The sequence below is a fragment of the Lacerta agilis genome, chromosome 9, assembly GCF_009819535.1.
Source record: "Lacerta agilis isolate rLacAgi1 chromosome 9, rLacAgi1.pri, whole genome shotgun sequence".
NCBI classification, from domain to species: Eukaryota; Metazoa; Chordata; class Lepidosauria; order Squamata; family Lacertidae; genus Lacerta; species Lacerta agilis.
In genome coordinates, this window is record NC_046320.1 from 46,387,178 (window position 1) to 46,409,637 (window position 22,460).

The window sequence follows — 22,460 nt, forward strand, 5'->3', positions numbered from 1 at the left end:
CTCATTAAAGCCTCGGAGTGAGTTTTGCTCCACTTGGAGGAGAGCACTTAACCCAGAGCAGCCAAGATGCACCTGCAGTTACATCTCTTAGAGCAGCGCCCTGTGGATCTCAAACGCCCCAGCATCAACTGGGGGCTTGTGCGCGGGGCGAGAGATGTGCTCCCCCCCCCCTTTTTGTTGGCCTGCCATCAAAGTGGCTACACTTCTTCTTCTCCTTTCCCCCTTCCCTCCCCCCTCTGCTTGCTAAAGGACTGATGCTCTCCGATGGTTGCTGACTTGCCTCCCTCCCTCTCTCCGTCCCTCCCTGCCTGCCTGAGTAATGAGCCTGTCCTAGCACGAGATAATGAAAAGGAGAGAGGAGGCAGAGCGCCGGCCGGCTTCCGCCGCTTGGAGTGCCTTCCCTTCCCTCGGTCCACGCTCAGATGCGCTCGCGTTGCGCTTGCCTCTCGGACTAGCAGCAGCAGCAGCAGCATTCAGGGCAGCCGCTTGGCGAGGGAAGGCGGGAGGGAGCCTCTCGCCTTGATTGGCGAAGAGCTCCGCCGCCCCTTCGAGCTGCCCGGGTGTTCCCTGGCTGGCCAGCGCTTGCCCGCCTCCCGCCCTCTTCCTTTGCCCGGCACCAGCCACTAGCTCCCGAAAAGGCGGGCGGGCGGGCGACGGCGCCTGCAGAGCAGCATCGCGGCGGCCGCGGGTCCACCGCCAGCATGTCCAGCAAGGGTAAGAGGACCAAGGAGCAGGGCAGCCGAGTGACCTTCCCCCTCCAGCAGCAGCAGCAGCAGCAGCAGCAAGGGGGCGATGACGGGGACTACGAGGGGGCGCCCGAAGCAGAGCAGCAGCGCTCCAACCAGGGTTGGAGGGGAGTCAATGGGGGGCTGGAGCCCCTCCAGCAGCAGCAGCAGCTCCAGAAGGCGGTGAAAACCCACCGGGAAACCTACGGCTGCTACCCGCCCTCGCCAATGCTGGGCAGCATGTAAGTCCGACGCCCCCCCACCCCGAGCCGTCCTCCCCGTGGGATTGGGGGCGGGAAGGGATCCGCGGCTGATTCCCGTGGGAGGGTTGGGGATCAAAGTATTGGGATTTCTCTTCCTCTGGCTGCTGGGCGACAAAGCGACCCGGATCAGCTTTCCTGGGTTTATGAGAGAGAGAGGGGTAGCTCTTCCTCCTACTCCCGAGGAGACGGTGGCAAGGCAACAGGACCAGGAACCGCTGACTGTCGTCGAGGGAGGATCTGATTAAAGGGGATCGCACTTTGTTGGGCTCCAGGTCGAAAAGCTTAAAAGGCTAGCAGCGGAGGGAAAAACGCTACCAAGAGTTGTCTCATCATAAGACTGGACAGGGTGTTTTCACATGGTTGTAAATGGGTTATCACAATAAGAGTAATTGAATTTGACAACAGGTGTTTTATTAAATAATAATAGTAGTAATAATAATAATAATAATGAATAATTGAATTTCCCTAGAAAGGGTAAGTCCACATTAAATGGGGGGGTGAGGCTATGGGCTGGCATTTTGACACCAATTATTTGCATAGATGCTTCAAAAAGTGATGCCACAATAAATACCCATCTGAGTTGGAAAGTGAACTATTTTATTCAACAAGAAAGGATAGACATCAGGTGTGGGTGGGTGCAGGAATTCCTGCCTGCCGTAGTTGTTAGTTACTGGTACTGTTTGTTGGGATTCTGTGTTCTCTGCATTCTGAAGTGTAGTCCTGACCCACGCCACTGATTGCTCTTGCAGTGTGCATTAGGAGTTGGACTGAGTGTGTCTGTACCTGCAGCACTCTGGTTCCGGTCCACTTTTGTCCCCGAAAATGAATCTTTCTGCATTTTCTGTCAACATGCACTTTTTTCTTTACAGAATTGCTGACTCCATTTTAAAGGTATCACCTAGAGCAAAAACTAACTTGCTCAAGAATTCGCTCGTACGAGAGGTGGCAGCGGCCACCAACATGGATGGCTTTGAAAGAGAAATTTGTGGAGGCTAATTCTGTTCTTCGCAACTAGCAATGGTGGCTGTACAGCTGCCTCCTTGTTCAGAGATAGTATGCTTCTGAATAGTAGTAGCTGGAAACCACAGAAGGAGAGAGTGCAGTTGTTCTCAGGTCCTGCTTGCAGGCCTACATGAATATCTGGTCAGTCACTATGATGAGAATAGGAAGCTGTACTAGATGAGTCACTGGCCTGGTCTAGTTGGGCTGTTCTTTATGTTAATTCATCTTATTCCTACCCCCCTCCCAATTTGCTGCAATTTGCTAAAAGGGGGGGGGGAGGTGGAACACGTGTGTGGAAGGAGAACCTTGAGAGAGACCATGGAAGTCTCTGTGCTTAGTTTCTTCTGAAAGAATTTAGAAGGTGAAATGAGCAAAAGCTGCTCCTTGCATGGGTTCAAATTCACCGTACAGCAACGGGGAGGTGACATTTGTGAAGGAGAAAGGGAGGGACAATTGCCAAGAATAAGGAAGATTCTCAAGATCTGGGGCGCTTTCAGATAAGCTGTCCCCAACCAGTCAAAGAACTTTCTAAAAGGGTGGGTTATAAAGTTGTAAAAAAAGAAAAGAAATGAAGTGGGTGTTTGGTTTGCAAGGGTGGTTGTACCTATGGCGGCTAATTTAGTATCTTGGTCATTGCCCCCTGCCCATGGATTTTGCTAGTAATTCTGGATTCCCCAGGCATTCACATGGGGGAATCTAACAGGACCGCCCGTACCATTAGGCAGAGTGAGACGGCTGCCTCAGGTGGCAGATGCTTAGGGCTGTGGGGCGGATGAAGCTGTGTGTGCTGTGCAATTTGGCCTGCACCTGCCAAGCTAGCCTGCTGCCCTTAGGTTTGGTGGAAGATGCTGTCCCATTGCCTGTGTTGATATAAGATGCAATTGCCAGTCCAGTTGTCTTCTGAACAAGGAATGTTTTATTCTAGCTTAGCTTTTAACAATATTGATATTTATGTTTATAGTTGTTATTGTTTTAAGCTGCTTTGGGCATGCTTTGCCTGGAAAGCAACATATAAATATTTTTAAATAATGGACAAGGGCACCATCTTGACCTTTGTCCCAGGCAGCAAAATGGCTTGCGCCGGCCTCCATTTCTTATGACCTGCTTGAGAACTCACGTAATGTGCAAATGTTGTATCTGCAAATATTGCTGGACCAGCCAAAGGGACGAACAACAAGCTCTGTGATGAACAATGAGTAGGACAACTGAGAAATGGAGCTCTAAACAGGAGCCAAGATTTACGGAGTGCAGTTGTTAGTACAGACTAGTCACCTTCTTGTGTGATTTCCTGTCTCTTAATGTTGCATAGTGAAAAATTGCGGGTCTGGATGCACACCCACGGAATATAGATGTCAGGGACTGGAAAGTGAAGGATACAGCTGAGAAAATGGCTCAGGCAGAAAAGATGCTGGAATAATTGTAAATGGGATCATTTCTGTTAGTGCTTGAGAGTTGACATGCGAGGTTAGAAAATGTCTCTTGGTGGAATGAAAAATGGATTTCTGTTTCACCAGAGCTAATGTGGAGCTGGAAAAATATTGAGGTCAGAGATGGTTGGCATGCAGTAAGCACAGGTGCCAAGCTTAATTTGAGCCAGGGCTCACTGAAGCCTGGAAGATGTGAAATAACAATTGAGAGTTCCTCAATAATTGAAATAGGACACAGTGCCTTTCCCCTCACTACCGTGCAACCACAACTGGTTCCCACAGACCTTGGATTTTATTTCAAGCCAGAGAAAGTGGATTCTGGGCAGGTGGTCTTCAGGAACTAGCCACTGATAGATGCATGATTTCTTATTTGAATATACTATGTAGAAGTCTTGACAGTCCGACTCACAGACAACCAAGAGTCTTGTGGCATCTTAACAACCAACAACTAACTGTTTCATTGTGGCATAAGCTTCAGTCGACTACAGTCCACTTTATCATAGAATTGTAGAGTTGGAAGGACCCAGAGGATCATCTAGTCCAACCCTCTGAATGGAGGAATCTCAGCTAAAGCATCCATGACAAGTAACCATCCAACTTTTGCTTAAAAACCTCCAAAGAAGGAGAGACCAGCTCTTACTGCCAGAAGGTTCTTCCTGATGTTTAGTTGGAATCTCCTTTCTTGTAACTTGAATTCATTAGTTTGTGTCTTACTCTCTGGAGCAGGAGAAAACAAGCTTGCTCCATCTTCCATGTGATATCCCATTAGATATTTGAATATGGCTATCATCTCTCAGTTTCCTTTTATCCAAGCTAAACATACCCAACTCCATCAGCCATTCCTCATGAGGCTTGATTTCCAGACCCTGATTTTGGTCACCCTCCTCTGCACACGTTCCAGCTTGTTGGTATCCTTCTTAAATTGTGGTGCCCAAATCTGGACACAGTATTCCAGGTGTGGTCTGACCAAGGTGGAATAGAGCTGGACTATTACTTCCCTTGATCTGGACACTATACTTCTGTTGATGCAGCCTAGAATAGCATTAGGTTTTTTTCTGCTGTACTTCACTGTTGACTCATGTATGATGTATGAAGTGTTATCCTGATTGCTAGATATACAGTATATGGAAGAGGCAGGATTGTAAACAGTGTGTTCAGAGGAAGAGTGAAATGCAGACAGTACATATGGAGATAAACTTAACATAGGCCGAAAGTATAATTATTAATGCCTGTATTAGGACCTCACAGACCTAATTGTTTTCTGTCCCCCTGACCCATATATATATCAGGATAACATTGCATACATCTGATGAAGCTAACTGTAATTCACAAAAGGCTATACCCTAACAACTTTGTTAGTTTTTAGGTGCCACAAGACTCTGCTGTCTTGCTGCAACGAAGGAAATTTACAAAACAGTTGTTGATAACCCTGCTGGAAATTGTTACAATGGAAGTCCTATTCATGTCTACCCAGAAGTAAATCCATTGACTTCCTAAATAAGTGTGCAGCATAAGTTTATGGTAGCCCTTTTTCTTTTTCAGTTTGTCTTGATATCCTGAGCAGAAGACAAAAGGCAGAATTTAGAAATGGCCATGCATAAATTTTTAAACCCCACAGCCCACCAACCCCCATGGAACATGGGGAAGGACTTAGCTCAGTGGTAGAACAGCTGCTTGGCATGCAGAAAGTATGTGTCTCATTCCCCAGCATCTCCAAATAGGGCTGGGAGAAACTCCTCCTTGAATCCCTGAAAAGCTGGTGCAAGTCAGTGCAGCCAATACTAAGCTACATGGACCAAAAAGTCGGTTCCTATATTCCTATTGGAAGAAATATTCTTCAGCACCCCCTGGTGTCTGTCCTTCATAGTCTCACAAAGCCATAGCACTCCCTGCAAAGTTGTTGCTGAGCTACTTTCCTGCCTTTTTAAAAAACAACATATTTTTTTCCCCAGAAGTCGGTCATAGAATTGGGAACATTATTGGCAGTTTCTGTTGGGTACAGAAGCTTAACAATCACTGACCTTTTTACAAAACCTAAAACATTTCTTTCTTTCTCTGATTTCATGCATTCTCAAGAAAGCTTTTATTAATATTTGCATTAAATAGCTATAAAATCCGAATAAAAAGGAACATTTTAAATGTCCAAGCGAGAAGAGTTTATGGAAATGTGAGACAGCGGCTCAGTCTAGCATGCTTTAATATCCTGCTGAATACATTTAATTGACATTGAAAGCATTTGTTTAATAGACCCAGATGAGTCAGGGGTGTTTTTCTCAGACCACTAGAATAGCTGCTGAGAAGGCTCCACTTCCTGTGTCAGTTCAGGTCTTGCAGCCGTTCTGTTCTGCTGCCAGTAAAAAAATGAATTACCTTTCCTCCAAACTTTTTTTGTATTTTCACATGGCCAAACAAATTTGTCAAAGTGAAGAATGTCACATTGGGAAAAGAAAAGAGATGGAGGACACTTAAAAGAAGATTCTAATTTGGAAGTTTTTGCTATCGTCTGGAGCTTATTTTTAAGTGGTAGTCTCTGTATGGTCTTTACTAAATGTACAAACAGGGAAGGATGGCTTTCAATATTTATGTATTTAGACATCTGGCCTATCTTGTACAAAGTATCCCCAAGGGACTCACAATATAAAGGCCTTTCTATGTTTTGTTTAGGGGGAGTCCTTTGCCAGAACATTCTAGCAGTGCCTCTGTGAAGCACTATGTTTGTGGTATCATAGAACTTGGGAAGTCAGACCAATGGTCCATCATGATCTGGGATAGCTCAGTTGGTAGAGCATGAGACTCTTAATCTCAGGGTTGTGGTTTGAACCCCACTCAGTCATGAAGCTCACTGGTAACCTTGGGCCAGTCACAGCCTCCTAACCCACTTCACAGGGTTGTTGTAGGGATTAACTGAGGAGAGGGATGAACCATGTACACTTTATGAAAAGGTGGGACATAAATGCAGTAAATAAGCTCTGTTGCTTACCTGCTTAAGAAAGCTGGCAGGGCCAGCCAGACGGAGATGTCAGTTGCCAACCTGGCATCCAGAAATCTCCACGTGGTGGCAATTGGATGCGTGCCAGTCACAGAAAATGAATTTCTAACACTGTTTAGAGCAACACTACAGCCTGCTAGCACTATCAGAATGCACACAACAGTAAGCCATGAAATGTACTTAGTGTTGGGTTTGGATTTTTTTTTTTTTTTTGCCCTTGTACTATTTTATTTTATTGCAGATGTAAGTGTGTTACGATAGATTTTCCAGACTATCCCCATAGCATTACAGGGAGAAAGTTTGGACGGCCTACCATAGCATTTCCAGTTTTCCAACAATTACCGGTAATGTATGGAGATACCATAAATGAAATAAGACATGAGATGGCAAAAGAGGGGAAATGGAGGTAAAGAAAGAAGCATAATCATTTTTAAGTCATCTATCAGTGTAAAAGGAGCAGTGCAAGGTTTCCTACTAACCACATTCACATTTATATCCCCCCTCCCTAATTCCAACTGTTGTTTGCTCTTGTTCCTTTCCCATAATGGCTTATTCTCTCAAACACCCACTCCAACCACTTCCTGTGCCCTGCCATCTCATACCCAGGGGAGATAAAGATTGTGATTAAATGTATGCCAGCAATTCATTTTCTTTTCCTGTTTGTGGAGCAATAATACATTTCTTCCCAATGGTTTTTTAAAAGCAATAAAATGCCTTGAGTTAGAAGAATTTTTCCCCTCTGAGAATTATCTTCTCTGTTTATGGTGGGACATAGCCTGCTTTCATTTTTCAGTATGTTAGTCTTCGGGGATAACTCGGTTTCAATGTACACTTTATGAAAAGCTTCTGTTACGAGATCTTTGTTTTGAGTTATAAAATACAGTGTTTCTAAAGAGGTGATTAATTAAACTGAGGCTGGCAACAAACCCAGAATATATAATTAGGTGGGTTTTTTTGGGGGGTGGACTTCACTGTGCACCTCCTTAAGTCAAGGAAGTAAGCTGTTTGAATCTCCCCAATTATAACTTAAAATTGATTCATGCAAGCAGTTCTGATTCCACCCCACGCTCGGTCATAATTACTGTGCAGTGGAATCCACAAGAAATATGGATCCCGATCTTAAGCATGTTTATTTGGAAGTAAATCCCCTGCATATAGTTCATGCAGCTCCCAGTGAGTTTAGGTAATAGAAAATTAAAATTACTATTTAAATAAAACCCTAGCCTCCTTCATACATGCACAGATCTTTACATTGCTCTCTGAAACCTGGTATGGCAGCTCTTCACATTGGTCTTTGTACCACATTGGTACAGCATAAGAAGGTGCCTTATACCAATTAGCATCATTTGTCCATCCAGCCCAGTGTTGTCCACTCTGGCAGTGGCTCTTCGGGCCACAAACACCTGATCATGTTAGCTGGGAATGTGAAGGGTTGAGCCTGGGACCTTCTGCATGCAGTAAATGTGCTATACAACAGAGCTGTGGTCCATCTTCTCTGTATTTGGCTGATTTATAACCCTAGGCCCTGCATATCACCTCCATATGGTTATGGCTGGTTCTCTGTAACAACAACAACTGAAGCCACAAATACCTTGGACAGTGGCACCACTACGGAACCTAGAGTTCAGACCGGCTCAGCATGAGCATCATGGGATGATGCTACAAGTTCTGTGGAGGAAGGGAAAACCAGTTAGCAGGAAAGAATTATTTGTATTCATTGAACTTGTATCCCTTCCTTCCTTCTGAATGTGTATCAGTGTGTATGTTTGTATGAATGAGAGTGGCTTTCACAATACATATGTGTGTGGGGAGAAACTGGGCTACAAATAAGTAGGAAGGTAGTGAAGAGGAAGGCCCAGTGCTCTGTGGTAGGACATGTAGTTTAATGTGTAAGAGGCTGCCTGTTTAATTTCCGCAATTCCCAGTTAAATACTCTTACGCAGTAGGTGGTTCAGGCATCTTCTAACATAGTTCTTCTGTCTCTGGGAACAGCAACTGTGGCAATGCTTGGCAGAAGAGACCCTTTGGCACATTGCAATTGTTCAGTGCAGTTGTGTATCTCCTTGCCATGCACTGGCTTCATGCCTATACAGCCCTGTGGGATCTGCACTGCGCTCAGGCTCCCAGCCACCAGATCCAAATAGAATCAGGCCAACTAGTTCAGTTGCTCTCTCCTGGGATCTGCGTGCCTGCAGGGCAATGTTGGTGCTAGGTCATTATGCTGTACATTGCTTCCTCTCTTAGAGATACTAAGACTTGCAAGTTGCAACCTATTTCTTCTGTCCTAAAGCAGCAGGAAGGGAACATGCAAAACCCAGTTTAAGAGTTAAGCATTTACCTTTGGCAAACTGGGGCAGCATAGTGGCCAAAATGATGGCTGTCACTTGGATGGCCCAGATTAAATTATCACTAGGCTGTGAGACTTGTCTAAAACCACACCAAGCCACTCTTGTCTCAACTTTAGTCCTCCAGCTGTAATGTTATGACGATAACACTGAGGGTAGCAATTCTGGCAAGTTTTAGAAAAGTTGCTGCAAAGCTTACTGAGATAATGTTTGCGTATGTGTGTAGTGCTTTGAACCATAGCTGTCAACTTTTCCCTTTTCTTGAGAGGAATCCTATTCGGAATAAGGGAATTTACCTTAAAAAAAGGGAAAAGTTGACAGCTATGCTTTGAACATCCTAGAGCATGGTACATGTCTGATATGAAGAACCTGTGTCCCTCCAAGTGACGCTGGATTCCAGCTCCCATCATCCTTCATTATTTGCTGTGCTGATGGGAGTTGGAGTCCAACAACATGCATAGCACCAAAGGTTTCCCACTCCTGATTATGTTATGTTATTTAATTTATATACTGCCCTATACCCGGAAGCCTCGGGGTGGTTCACAGAATAATCAGGATGGTTCACAGAACATGTTACAATGTCATCTTGGGGTTGTTGTTTTTTTACAGAGGCTGTGGACTGATGATATAATAGTAATCGTAATTATCTAGATGGACAATAATGCGAATCTCTAAGATGGTTTGAGTAGAGGGAGACTGCCATTAAGAGCCCTATGGAATGAATAACACTAGCATCATTTTCATTCCACCCTCGGCCTCTGCATGTTGGAGGTTGCTGGCTGGAATGCATTTTCTGCAGTCTGTCCCACCCAGCTGCCATAGCAGCAGATGTACGGTAACTCTGCTGTATGCTGTTCCTAGAGCTCAATTAATCAACCTAACAGGACATGCTTAAGCAACAGGACACCAGAGACCAAGGGACTTGTGGGCGTGTGCACATTCCTGGTTTAGAGTGTTCCTTGCTCTTATTCTTCCTCTCTATAAATTAATCAAGAAGAATTTTGCTTGGCTTTTCCCAAGTGTAGCTATATACAAGCAGACTTCGTCATGTGGTATTTCACAGCCACTGTGCAGTGGGGTACACAGAAGCCGGCAGCCCAGTTTTTGTTAGAAAGTAGGTACTTTCCTCTTGAATTGCATTTTAATTTGAAGCTCATATGCTCCGCAGTGTGAAGCATGTGCTAATGAAGCAAGTGTGGCTAAGGGTAATACGAAATCCAGTACTAATTAACTTGCAATAAAAGCCCTCCTGATTCTGATGTGTACAGATATCCATGCAAATACCTAAAAGAAAAAAAATAAATCTGAGGCTGCAAGTGAGCATTGCTATTCTGGGAGTATTTCCTTAGTATTGCTGCAGAAAGTTTCCTGAAAACATCTCTCAGTGCAGGAAGGCTTTCAGCTGGCACAAATCCCAGTAAGGCTCCCAATGCCAACATTATGTAGATATTATTAATTTATTTAAAAGGTTTCCCTGCCACTTTCACCTGCACTAGGAACATAGTTTTCCCCTAAGTGGATTTATTATGACAGTTGTATCAACTCATTTCCAGAATTACAGCTTCCACACTCTGCCCACTTACCTGAGAGTAAACCCAATTAAACTCCGTGGCACTTACATCTGAACAGATATGTACAGAATTTCACTGTACATTTGTTTATCTCACCAGGGCATGGCTATGACACCAGAGCAAGTTTAGAGAACAGTAAATGCCCTTAAAGGAACAGAGGCTCTTTCCTGTATTCACTTGGGTGCCCTACCCCTGAGGAAGGAGCAGTCAAAAGGAGGGGGGGCCATGTTCTAAAAATGTCAAAACAATGGCACCAAGTCTCATCTGGTCAGCTCTATATCAGACTTCATTCAGGTTATGATTTGTCCCAAACAACAGGGACAGTCAGTTCCTTCCAGAGATGGTTCCGAGTTCTAGGAAAGTTTCTTCCACAAGGAAAACAAGGGTCTTGTGCCTCAGTGCAGTGGCGTCGCAACGGGGTGTGAGGGGGCGGTACGCCCCGGGTTCCATGTCTGCGGGGGTGACAAGAAGTCACCCTGCGGGGGCTTGCAACGGCGTGAGCAGCCATCGTGCCGCATGTGGAGGATCCTCCGATCGTGGCTGCAGCTGCGAGCAGAGGATCCCAGCGCTGGCGGCAAACCGCTAAGTACAATGCATGTGTGGCGTCGCATGCATGCACTGTACGTAGCGACACCGCACATGTGCTGTATAGCGGTTTGTCGCCAGCGCCGCTCCAGCGCAATACGGACGGTGCCGGGATCCTCTGCTCGCGGCTGCACATGTGCCCTACGTAGCGACACCTGCCCCGGGTGTCACAATGCTTTGCTTTGCCCCTGCCTCACTGCCCTTTGTTGTTGTTCAGTCATTCAGTCGTATCCGACTCTTCGTGACCCCATGGACCAGAGCACGCCAGGCACGCCTATCCTTCACTGCCTCTCGCAGTTTGGCCAAACTCATTTTAGTAGCTTCGAGAACACTGTCCAACCATCTCATCCTCTGTCGTCCCCTTCTCCTTGTGCCCTCCATCTTTCCCAACATCAGGGTCTTTTCCAGGGAGTCTTCTCTTCTCATGAGGTGGCCAAAGTACTGGAGCCTCAACCTCAGGATCTGTCCTTCTAGTGAGCACTCAGGGCTGATTTCTTTGAGAATGGATAGGTTTGATCTTCTTGCAGTCCATGGGACTCTCAAGAGTCTCCTCCAGCACCATAATTCAAAAGCATCAATTCTTCGGCGATCAGCCTTCTTTATGGTCCAGCTCTCACTTCCGTACATTACTACTGGGAAAACCATAGCTTTAACTATACGGACCTTTGTCGGCAAGGTGATGTCTTTGCTTTTTAAGATGCTGTCTAGGTTTGTCATTGCTTTTCTCCCAAGAAGCAGGCGTCTTTTAATTTCGTGACTGCTGTCACCATCTGCAGTGATCATGGAACCCAAGAAAGTAAAATCTCTCACTGCCTCCATTTCTTCCCCTTCTATTTGCCAGGAGGTGATGGGACCAATGGCCATGATCTTAGTTTTTTTGATGTCGAGCTTCAGACCATATTTTGCGCTCTCCTCTTTCACCCTTATTAAAAGGTTCTTTAATTCCTCCTCACTTTCTGCCATCAAGGTAGTATCATCAGCATATCTGAGGTTGTTGATATTTTTTCCGGCAATCTTAATTCCGGTTTGGGATTCATCCAGTCCAGCCTTTCGCATGATGAATTCTACATATAAGTTAAATAAGCAGGGAGACAATATACAGCCTTGTCGTACTCCTTTCCCAATTTTGAACCAATCACTGCCCTTAGTGGGATTAAATCCAGGCTGTTATGCCTCCCCAAGAGAAAGCATACTCTGTTCTTAGGTCATGCCCAATAGAGCTTAGTGGAACAGCCCGAAGAAGACCTTCTAGCAGGAAAGCAAGAACTCCCCCCCCCCCAGTCTCTGTGAAGGCACCTTATTTAGGCTTCCAGCTTGACCAACCTGCTCCCTAAGTCTCTATTGGGCCTTTTCACCTTCTTCTCTCTGTCTTTTTATATCATTCCTGCCTCCCTCCCCTCCCTTCTGCCTAAGGCACAGAAGATGCCTTCAACCTGCTGATGGAGAGCACCCCACCTTTCTCTCACAGGTGGAGTCTCTAGGCAATGTCCAGATGTGGTCTCCTCATTGCCTGGTTAGTGCCTACTTGCTTGTATCTGGGCCTAATTAAAGGCGCAGGTGCCAGCAAGTGTGGCAAATGGTTCTACGCTTCAGTTTCCTTCTCAGTTGTATGCATCAACATTTTAATAATATAGTTCTTTATTGAAAGCTTTTTTTCTTCTAAAATGTGAATAGACAGAGGAAGGAACTCCTGTCCCCCTCAGTACAACCCCAAACAAGCAACACTATTCACCCACCTCACAGAGAAAAAGGAAGACCAGGTTGGGAACGACGACGACCAAAAATCACCCTCAATTTAGGTGGATATAGTATTATCAAGATCTTAACAATGTGCACAGGTAATCAAAGAGAAAGAAAGTACATTCCTTTTGTTTCGTTGAACAGAAATTGGAGACCCCAGTGGACCCAATACAAAGTCTGTTTCCATTACCTAGAGCTCCCCGTAATAGCCCTACTGACTTACGTAGTGCTGGAACAGCTCTGCTGTGCTCCTGTATGTAAGTGTATTCAATAAAAAGGAACCATATGGTTGCAAATTGATCTCTCTCTATTTGCCTCCTTAATAACTTGCCATTTATGCAAAAGCTTTTCTAACAGGGCTATATGCCAAATCTTAACAATGCCAATCGTCTACATCAGTGCACTTAAAACCATTCCAGAGCTTTGCTATTGTCGCACTACCTGTAAATAAAAGGTGAATAATTAACTCCTGATTTGCTAGGTCCCTCTTTGGACTATCAAACAAATTCAGCATCTGTTGTGTGCACTTGCCAAAGGCTATTAATTCAAGACATAATTCTGAATTTGGATGGTGGCAGAAGAGAGCTTAAGAGCCTTTCAGTTTGCACATTCAAGAACTACAGCTCCATTTTTAGCTACCGGTATATATTCTGGTAATGTTTTGCTGGATTTAGCTTTGTAAGTAGCAAATGCTTTCAAACTCGCTAAAATTCCATTCATTAAAGTTGGGGTGTGTGTGTTTTTAAACAGCACCCTATAGCCTTTAAATTTAAAACCAAATATTTAGGTTTTAAAAAAAGGCTGCTAATGGTATGCATTTTTTAATTCAGGCAATCCATACGAGTCTTCAGGGCCAACCTGAGTCATGTTGTTGCCTTGAGTGAAGGATAAGATGGTGCCAAATCTCCCCAGTCCCATCTGCAGAAGTTTGCAAGGCAGGCCATTCAAACCTTGTTTCAGCACTGATGATGGAACAACATCCCCTTAAGGCTGTTTTAGAGGGCTCAGGACAGGCTTCTTGACCTACACTGCTCTCTTATCCCAACAACTTGCTGCTACTTCCTACTGCCTAGTATCTGCTGCCTTAGGTGGCATTTCCCCACTGTCTAATGGCAGGGCTGGCGCTGCTAGTATTGTATACTTTGTCTCAGTTTGCTGCAATGCGTCACAGTGGATGTTCTTTACAAAACGTTTCAAATTATAAACATATTCTAAGATTTAAAAAATTTCCCTCCAACTTTTCCAACAGTTCAGTATTTGTTGGGGGTGGGGAGGGGAAGAAAGACTGGGATGAGATAAATGGGAAGTACAGTCATACCTCATGTTACGGCTGCTTCAGGTTATGTGTTTTCAGGTTGCGGACCACGGGAAACCCGGAAGTACTGGATGTTGGCAAATGTCTCGCCCGGGGTCAGTTGTGAGACTGCCCCGAACCTGGAACAAAGCCTTGTGCACATTCCCGGCTACGCGAGACCGGTGGCACATTCAATATGCAATTGCTCTCCAGTGTGAAGAACAACACACACAAGCCATTGATGAGGCTTAAACTATTTATTATAGGTAAATGCAGAATGTCTCTGCTAGTCAGCTCAGATACTCAGAGCTGTGCATAAGAGCGTCTAGCATCTCTCGAGCCAGAAATGAAAGTAAAGTACAATAATAACATCACATGTGTGAGAAAGCAGATAGGACTGCTGGCTTTCTCACGGGATAAAAACAGACACATGTTACACTGGCCTCACTGTTGCTTTTGCAGCTCGGCGTGTACAAATATCCCAACACCGGAACGGGTTACTTCCAGGTTCCGCCGCTCGCGCATATGCAGAAGCGCTAAATTGTGCTTCGTGCATGCACAGAGGCGCCAAATCGCACCGGCGCCTGCACAGACGTGGCACTTCAAGATGCGAACACTGCGGGTTGCGGACGTACCTCCATCATGGATTACGTCCGCAACCCGAAGTTCCACTGTATAAATTGTTTGTGCATCTCTTTGTGAAACACATGAATGGAAATACAGTGGTACCTCAGGTTACAAACACCTCAGGTTACAAACACTTTGGGTTACAGACTCCGCTAAGCTGCAAATAGTAACTCGTGTTAAGAACTTTACCTCAGGATGAGAACAGAAATCGTGTGCTGGCGGCAGCGGGAGGCCCCATTAGCTAAAGTGGTAGCTCAGGTTAAGAATGGTTTTAGGTTAAGAACGGACCTCCGGAACAAATTAAGTTCAAAACCAGAGGTAGCAGTGTATTGATAAAGAATATGAACCTACCCAGTGATGAAAAAAATATCATCATGGTCTCTCACTAACATGCCAGAACTCCATCCTTTCATGCTAACATGAACCACTTCTCTAGAAGACTTCCAGAAAATCCCCCATTTTTACAAGTTATTTTTTAATAATTGCCCTTCTAGCAAATGTTTTTAATAATAGATATTAACGTCTGACAGGAAATCATTAGGCGAAAATTTGGTTTTTAACTTTTTTTAAAATTACTGCAGTTTGTTTAGAACTGGGTCCGGTTAGAGGTGGGTGGGAAAAGAGGACTGCACCCATTCACAAACTCTCAAAGGGTGTGCTACTCAGTCAGTTAGTGGCAGGTGTTCTTAGAGAGCGTTTTGTAATATGATCTGTTAATGAGCTCTTTAGATTCTTTTCCCCCTGTTGAAGACCTTATAATGCTCAAAACATGCTAGGATAATTTTTTTATCACATTTTCATGTGAAACAAACACTCTTGCATCTTTTGTGATTTCCACTATGTTTAAAATTTAGATTGAGTGAAATACCATTACAGTGGTGCCTCAGGTTACAGACGCTTCAGGTTACAGACTCCGCTAACCCAGAAATAGTATCTCGGGTTAAGAACTTTGCTTCAGGATGAGAACAGAAATTGCACTGTGGCGGCGGGGTGGGGTGGGGTGGGGGAGAGGCCCCATTAGCTAAAGTGGCACCTCAGGTTAAGAACAATTTCAGGACCTCCAGAACGAATTAAGTTCTTAACCTGAGGTACCACTGTATTGTAAAACATGCTAGCTGTCATTTTCAGAGCAAAATAACTGAGTTTGCCTGCTACCCAGTGTTTGCACTCTGCCATTCTCCTCAACCTGGTGTCCTCCAGATACTTTGGACTACAACTCCCATCATCCCTGACCATTGGCCATGCTGGCTGTGGGTGCACCTCTGCTTTCTACCTGACCTGTTGGTTTTGAGTTAACAAATGTATGACAGTTTGAGTATGGCTTTTGTTGCACATGCTGTTAGGTGCTAGTTTTCCATGCTCTCAGTTGATAAGGATGAACAGGATAGAATAATTAACCTACTGTCTGCTACAATTAATAACATTTTTGTTTCATTGATTTCAGGAGGACTGTTAAGTGTTCTCCCTTTGAAATTGATTGGACCGAAAAGTGCTTAACTGTGGCATAGTGAATTTTGATGTCTAATTCTTGAACTGTTACAGCAACAATATTTTCATTAACATTGATTATTATTATCGTTGCTATTTTATTTAAACATTGCATTATTCCTGAAGGTCTCAGGACTACTTTCCTAGTGAGCATATATTTAATACATACTTCAATAAGAACTAACATTTATCACAGTAAATTCCACCCCCATGCAATCTCCTGTCAGAAAATTTATCTCAAGCAACCACCATTACACAGTAAGTAGATTTAAAAAACCATTAGCATTAAATTCTCAAACTTCAATAGCCAATTTGGTTGTGCAGGAATTACAGTGCATCTTGGTTCCTTATTTTATTTGATTATATATGTTCCCTTTAGCTAGCTATCTGGATATGCAGGCCCACAGAAAAAAAAATGCTTTTTCAAATGCCAGGCAAGAGTCTTGTCAATGAAATACAAGCTACTTTCCAATAGTAATTTATTTTGGGAAGACATATCGGGCCCATCAAATATATGACATTGTCACAATATATTTATTGGGCTATTTATCTCTGCTGCCAAAACACTGTACATTTAGAAGAATGTTCTCGCCCTATAAAAACTGAGTTTCATTTGCTGAATTTATTATTATTCTCCATCCCAAGTGAGGTGGGTACTAGGGTGCAAGGGAAGAAGGAAATGAAAGCCTGTGGTTTCAAAGTTTTCTGCATGGCCTTGTAAGTATGAGGGAGTTGTAGCCTTTCAGATGCAGTTGGACTCCACCTCCATCGGCTCCAGCCAACATGACTACCAGTCAGGGATGATAGTGGTCAGTGGTCCGGAAACTTGTGCTTGGGTCTGTGAAAATGGAAAACGCGGAAGGCGGTCTGTAAGAAGCTATGCTTCTTCAAGACTGCAAGAGATATTGCTATGACTGCCTGCTGTTCTAAGTGAGCTGTAACGGTGTTGCTCTGTAGGTGGTTGTTAAATTCTTATTGCGTGGCCAGGCAGAGCCCCCAACCCCCAACCCCAGGTGGAATAATGACTCATGACAATGTGTTATGGGATTAAAATTGGCCACAACTTTATTAAACTTTCAGATGTAGGGAGACCAACTCCCAGGTAAGTTCCACCCTCTATTGCAGGCTTCCTCAACCTCGGCCCTCCAGATGTTTTTGGCCTAGAACTCCCATGATTCCTGGCTAGCAGGACCAGTGGTCAGGGATGATGGGAATTGTAGTCTCAAAACATCTGGAGGGCCGAAGTTGAGGAAGCCTGCTCTATTGTGTGTGCAGGGTGGTCCCAACCCTATCTGGTCGGCTCTGCTGGCAACACCTCTCCAGCTGGGACTGGTTTACTGTCTGAGGTTGGGTGGGAACCTCCAGGTATCCAGCTTGGGGAGGTGAAGTCAGGCCGAATTGCCGGGAATTGTGTGGGATCAGGGGGCTGTGCGTGGTCACGCAAAAAGCCCCCCCCCCTGTTTGAAGTGGGGAGTGGTCATTATCAATTAGTCCAGGTGTGCATTGTGGATTCTTTTTTGTGATTGACCTGTGTTCACCTATTGTATGCATATTTAACTTGGGCCACTCTAGCCCAGGAGTGTAGATTTCTAGAGAGGCTCTTCCAAGACAATGACAGCTATAAAATCATTCCAAATGTATTGTTTCTGCTCATTAGGACCATTGATGGAAGCCCTTCTTTGAGACGCATGACTGTGATGAGGGAAAAGGGAAGGCGGCAAGCAATCAGAGGTCCAGCTTTTATGTTCAATGAGAGGGGCACAAGTCTTACGGCAGAGGAAGAGCGCTTTCTGGACGCGGCAGAGTATGGGAACATCCCTGTGGTACGCAAAATGCTGGAAGAGTCAAAAACTTTGAATGTCAACTGTGTCGACTATATGGGCCAAAATGCCTTGCAGCTCGCTGTGGGGAATGAACATTTGGAAGTGACAGAACTTCTGTTGAAGAAGGAGAATCTGGCACGGATCGGAGATGCCCTGCTGCTTGCAATTAGCAAAGGGTACGTCCGGATTGTGGAAGCAATCTTGAATCATCCTGGGTTTGCAGCTAGCAAGCGGCTGACTCTGAGCCCGTGTGAGCAGGAGCTCCAGGACGATGACTTTTATTCTTACGATGAAGATGGCACCCGATTCTCCCCAGACATCACACCCATCATTTTAGCAGCCCATTGTCAGAAGTATGAGGTGGTGCACACGCTGTTAATGAAAGGGGCGAGGATAGAGAGACCTCATGATTATTTCTGCAAGTGCAACGATTGTACTGAGAAACAAAAGCATGATTCTTTCAGCCATTCCAGGTCAAGGATAAATGCATACAAGGGATTGGCAAGTCCTGCCTACCTATCTCTGTCTAGCGAAGACCCGGTTCTCACTGCTCTAGAACTCAGTAATGAGCTTGCTAAACTGGCTAATATTGAAAAAGAATTCAAGGTAAGGCTTCTTCCTTTTCTGTGCCTTCACTGCATGCTGCATTGGCTTTGGTGGATTCAAACACTTCACTTTATTTCCCCCTCACTTTATCTGTTCCTGTTAATATTGCGGCTGCGATGTCTGGATGTTTTTTTAAAACACCATTTTGCTTTAAATGAAAATACTTCTTAAGTGCCGGGTGTAATCAGAAAAAAAACGCAATATTCCCCTTGGAATAGATGAAAACAGGTTTGTTGACTGTAACAGAACATAATTGTTTTTATTAAAGTGCACTCTGTTGAAATAATGCAATCTGAGCTACCAGAAGAAAAATCAAGTGCTAGGTCCTAAATGAGTATTCCTGTTTCTATTCACACCTCTAGAATGTTGTTTACAAGTTATAAAAGCTACGAACATTTGTCATTTCCCTCTCAGAAGGACACCACTCATTCATCTGCCAGAAATGTATTAGTGTGCCAAGAGCCAGCTGTTAAAATCTACCCAGATGTCCCACCTTTCCGTCTGATTATCATCTACCGGTATACACATAATGGTGTCGTAGCATGCTGACTAGTCTCTCTTTTTCCAGATTTTTCATTAATTGGACTCTGATAAGCATTGCTCTGCTCTGCCCCTTTATGATGCCCATGTTCTTAAAATTCCTGATAAAGTTACAGAGGATAGCCCTATCCTGAAGCAGGTCTTTCTGAAAAAAGAAACTGGGACGGTGGATGCAGATTGTAAACAAAATTGGTTCTACAAATGGCTATTTTATCCAGCTGCAGTAAACATTTTAATGGGGTCCTTCTGGGTCAGTGTTGGATTCCGCTTCTCTAATTAACTTTTCCCTAAATTATTGCGAGGAGGCGAAAGGCACATTAATCTGTGAGGCCTGTTCTGAGCAGAGAGAGTTTTAAAGAGATAAATGTGGGTGGGCAGCATGGGCTGGCGGTGATGGTATATGGTTATGTGGGTATTTAACACTGCAGTGCCAGACATAACGTACAACTTAATATCTGCTAAAGCACATTTCAGCTCCTTCAGTGGCCCTTCCATTGTAGATGGAAGTGTGGTGAAAAATTAAATTTAGCCTTTTTGCAAGTTGCATATTTTGTAAGCATGGCATTAGATTTGAATAGTTAAATACGTAATTACTTCATCGTTCTGTTCATTTACACAGTTTTGTATTACAACCTCATACCAAGGAAAGCAGCTCATCTTGTTCCTATGCATCCTGCAACACAGCAATTTATTAAATTGCAGATTTGTGAATCTTTATTTTATACATTTCACTGAAACTCTAAGATGATGCCTTGTTGTGTAGTGCAGAAATATGTTTCTTCCTTACTTTTTATTTTCTGTACCCAGATAAAATTGACTTATTGAAGTTACAAAAATATTGTTTGAAGGAAGACTATAATCCTGGAAGTTGAACGTGCAGCTATTACAGGCCATAATAAACTCTTTCAAGGCTTGGCTCTACTATCCCAGCTTCTCATAAAGCATGCAGTTAATCACAGCGTGAAGTTGTAGTTTACTGAGTGTAACTGATCATAGATCATATTATTAATAGAACAAAAGTTTCTGGCAAAGACGGAGAGAGATATCGACCCAAGCAAACAGTGGCAGCACCTAAATACTAAGGTGTCAGCTTTGACTTGCAGTCAGAAACTGCAGCATTTACTGAAAAAGTGGTTGACTATATTGAATTAGGCCTTTTAACCCTGTTTGAAATGGTATATCATCAGACCTATGTTTGTTCTTATACCGTTATTGTACTATGTACCAACAGAGCAAATGATTCCAGCCCATACAGTAGCAAATTAAGACTGTAACTGCATGTCATAGTCTTTAAATGACATACAGTCGTACCTTGGAAGTCAAACAGAATCCATTCCGTAAGTCCATTCAACTTCCAAAATGTTCGGAAACCAAAGCACAGCTGCTGATTGGCTGTAGGAAGCTCTTGCAGCCAATCAGAAGCTGCGGAAGCCCCATCGGACAATCAGCTTCCAAAAATAGTTTGCAAACCAGAACAGTCACTTCCCAGTGTGCGGCGTTTGGGAGCCAAAACGTTCGAGAACTAAGCTGTTCAAAAAACAAGGTACGACTGTATTCTTTAACATAAATTTGTTTGGTTAGAATAAGTAAAATCCTCTCTCTCACACACCTCCAGTGCATATCATTTGAAAGCACAGGAATCCGTTGGAAGTTCCACTATCGATTAAAGGCTAAGTAAAGCTGGTGAGGAAATCTCCCATCCATTCCAGAAGAAAGAAATATCCATTCCCATCCATTCCAGAAGAAAGAATCTATCTTTAACAGATTCAAGATTCAAAGCACAGATTCAAAGAGCTTGTTGTGCTTGTTCAAGGATGGAGAATGTGAGCATTAGAATGGGATCATTTGCATCCCCTAATGCTAGGCCTACTTTGTAAGCCACTAATGTATATAAGTATGGAGCAGATTGGTCTTTCTTTTCAGGCTTTGGTGTTAATGTTACTTTGTAGGTTTTTGTGGGGTTTGTTTGTCTTTGTTGCTCCATTACACTGATGGATTGCATTATACTACGAGAACCCAGCCCCTCAAGGCATCTTACTGCTTTATTTATGAAACCCAGTTCCACCACTAACATTGGTTGCCTGTTGTCAACCCATTTAACTAGTGTGCCTTGACGAACTGTGTTGCAGGCCAGGGAAATCCTGAACTCCTTGGAGGAAGGGCTGGATAAAAAATTTAGTAAGTAAATAAAGATTTTTTTTAAAGCAGAACTTAATCCTTTTACAGTGGTACCTCGATTTACGAATTTAATCTGTACCGAATGCACATTCGTAGGTCGAAAAATTCGTAAGTCGGAAAAAGCAATTTCCCCATAGGAATGCATTCGTAAGTCAAGTAAACCACATCTAAAATTCGTAAGTCGAGTAAACCCCATCTAAAACCGCCAACGGATGTCCATTCGTAAGTCGAAAAATTTGTATGTCGAGTAATTTGTAAGTCGAGGTACCACTGTATTTTGAATGGGACACCAATACCTATCAGCATCCATACTTGACAAAGCAATCTAATTAGCAACAAGGAGTCATCGTCAACCACTATCTCATTTAAAGGGGCCATTTGCAAAACTCCAGTCTTTATAACTTTTTGGGAAGTTTTCAAACATCTCTTATGTTTATTTGCAACAAACAATGTCAACCTGGCCATGCAATACGTATCCTTAAGGATTTTGGATGGCTTTTATCAGAAGGTCTCAAAACTTTCTCGTGCAATGTATCTGGGATATGCATTATTTGCAAATGTTAAGATAGAGAAGGGACTACTGTGTTGTGGCTGCTTCAGGCGCACAGTCATTTGTTGCCTCATAACAAGTGGGGAAAGGCTTTGAAATGTAAAGTCTGGTGGTGTCAGCCGGACATAAGTGGGGTGGGCCAGTATGAGGGATGAATCTGAAACCATGACACTAGGAAGAAATATGGCACTGAAATGTTGATGTCTGAAGCAATGCAATTGGTCTAATATAGAACTAAATTTGGCTTCAGTAGGGGAAACTGAATGGAAGTGGGAATGAAATTGTCTGCTGCTTACCCTGTCCTGTGCTGAGAGGAGAATCAAATATGAGAATACCTTGCTTACAGGATTTGAGATAGAAATGCCTGTTCAAAGCTATCGGAATGCCAAAAGCTTTGAACAGAGCATACCTACTGACACTTCTGAAAGCAAAGTGAGAGACAGCGAGAAAGCATAGAATCACAGGTTTTAATTGGTTGTCTTGGTTTATCTGATTGTCCAGGAAGTTGCTTTCTTCAACAGAGTCTATGGCTAAAATGGGACAGAGAAGGATTTACCATCCTATGATGGATCAGGCTTATCACTTGAATCATGCAGCCATTCATTGCCATTTGAGGCAGAGCAAATGCAATAGGTTTTTGCCTTCTTATGCTGCATATCCCCACATGTCTGGCATAGATGAATTCCAGGGCTCTTAACTTAGGACTG

General features: G+C 43.8%; 1 protein-coding gene across 1 annotated transcript in view; it reads left to right on the forward strand.

The window, feature by feature from the left end:
• Nucleotides 1–463: 463 nt before the first annotated feature.
• Nucleotides 464–22,460, forward strand: part of TRPC3 (transient receptor potential cation channel subfamily C member 3) — a 59,230-nt gene continuing 37,233 nt past the window's right edge. The window contains exons 1-2 of the mRNA XM_033160161.1: nt 464–967; nt 17,714–18,485. Of these exons, the coding sequence (XP_033016052.1) occupies nt 702–967; nt 17,714–18,485 (1,038 nt within the window). The 5' untranslated portion in view covers nt 464–701. The remainder of the gene's footprint in view (nt 968–17,713; nt 18,486–22,460) is intronic.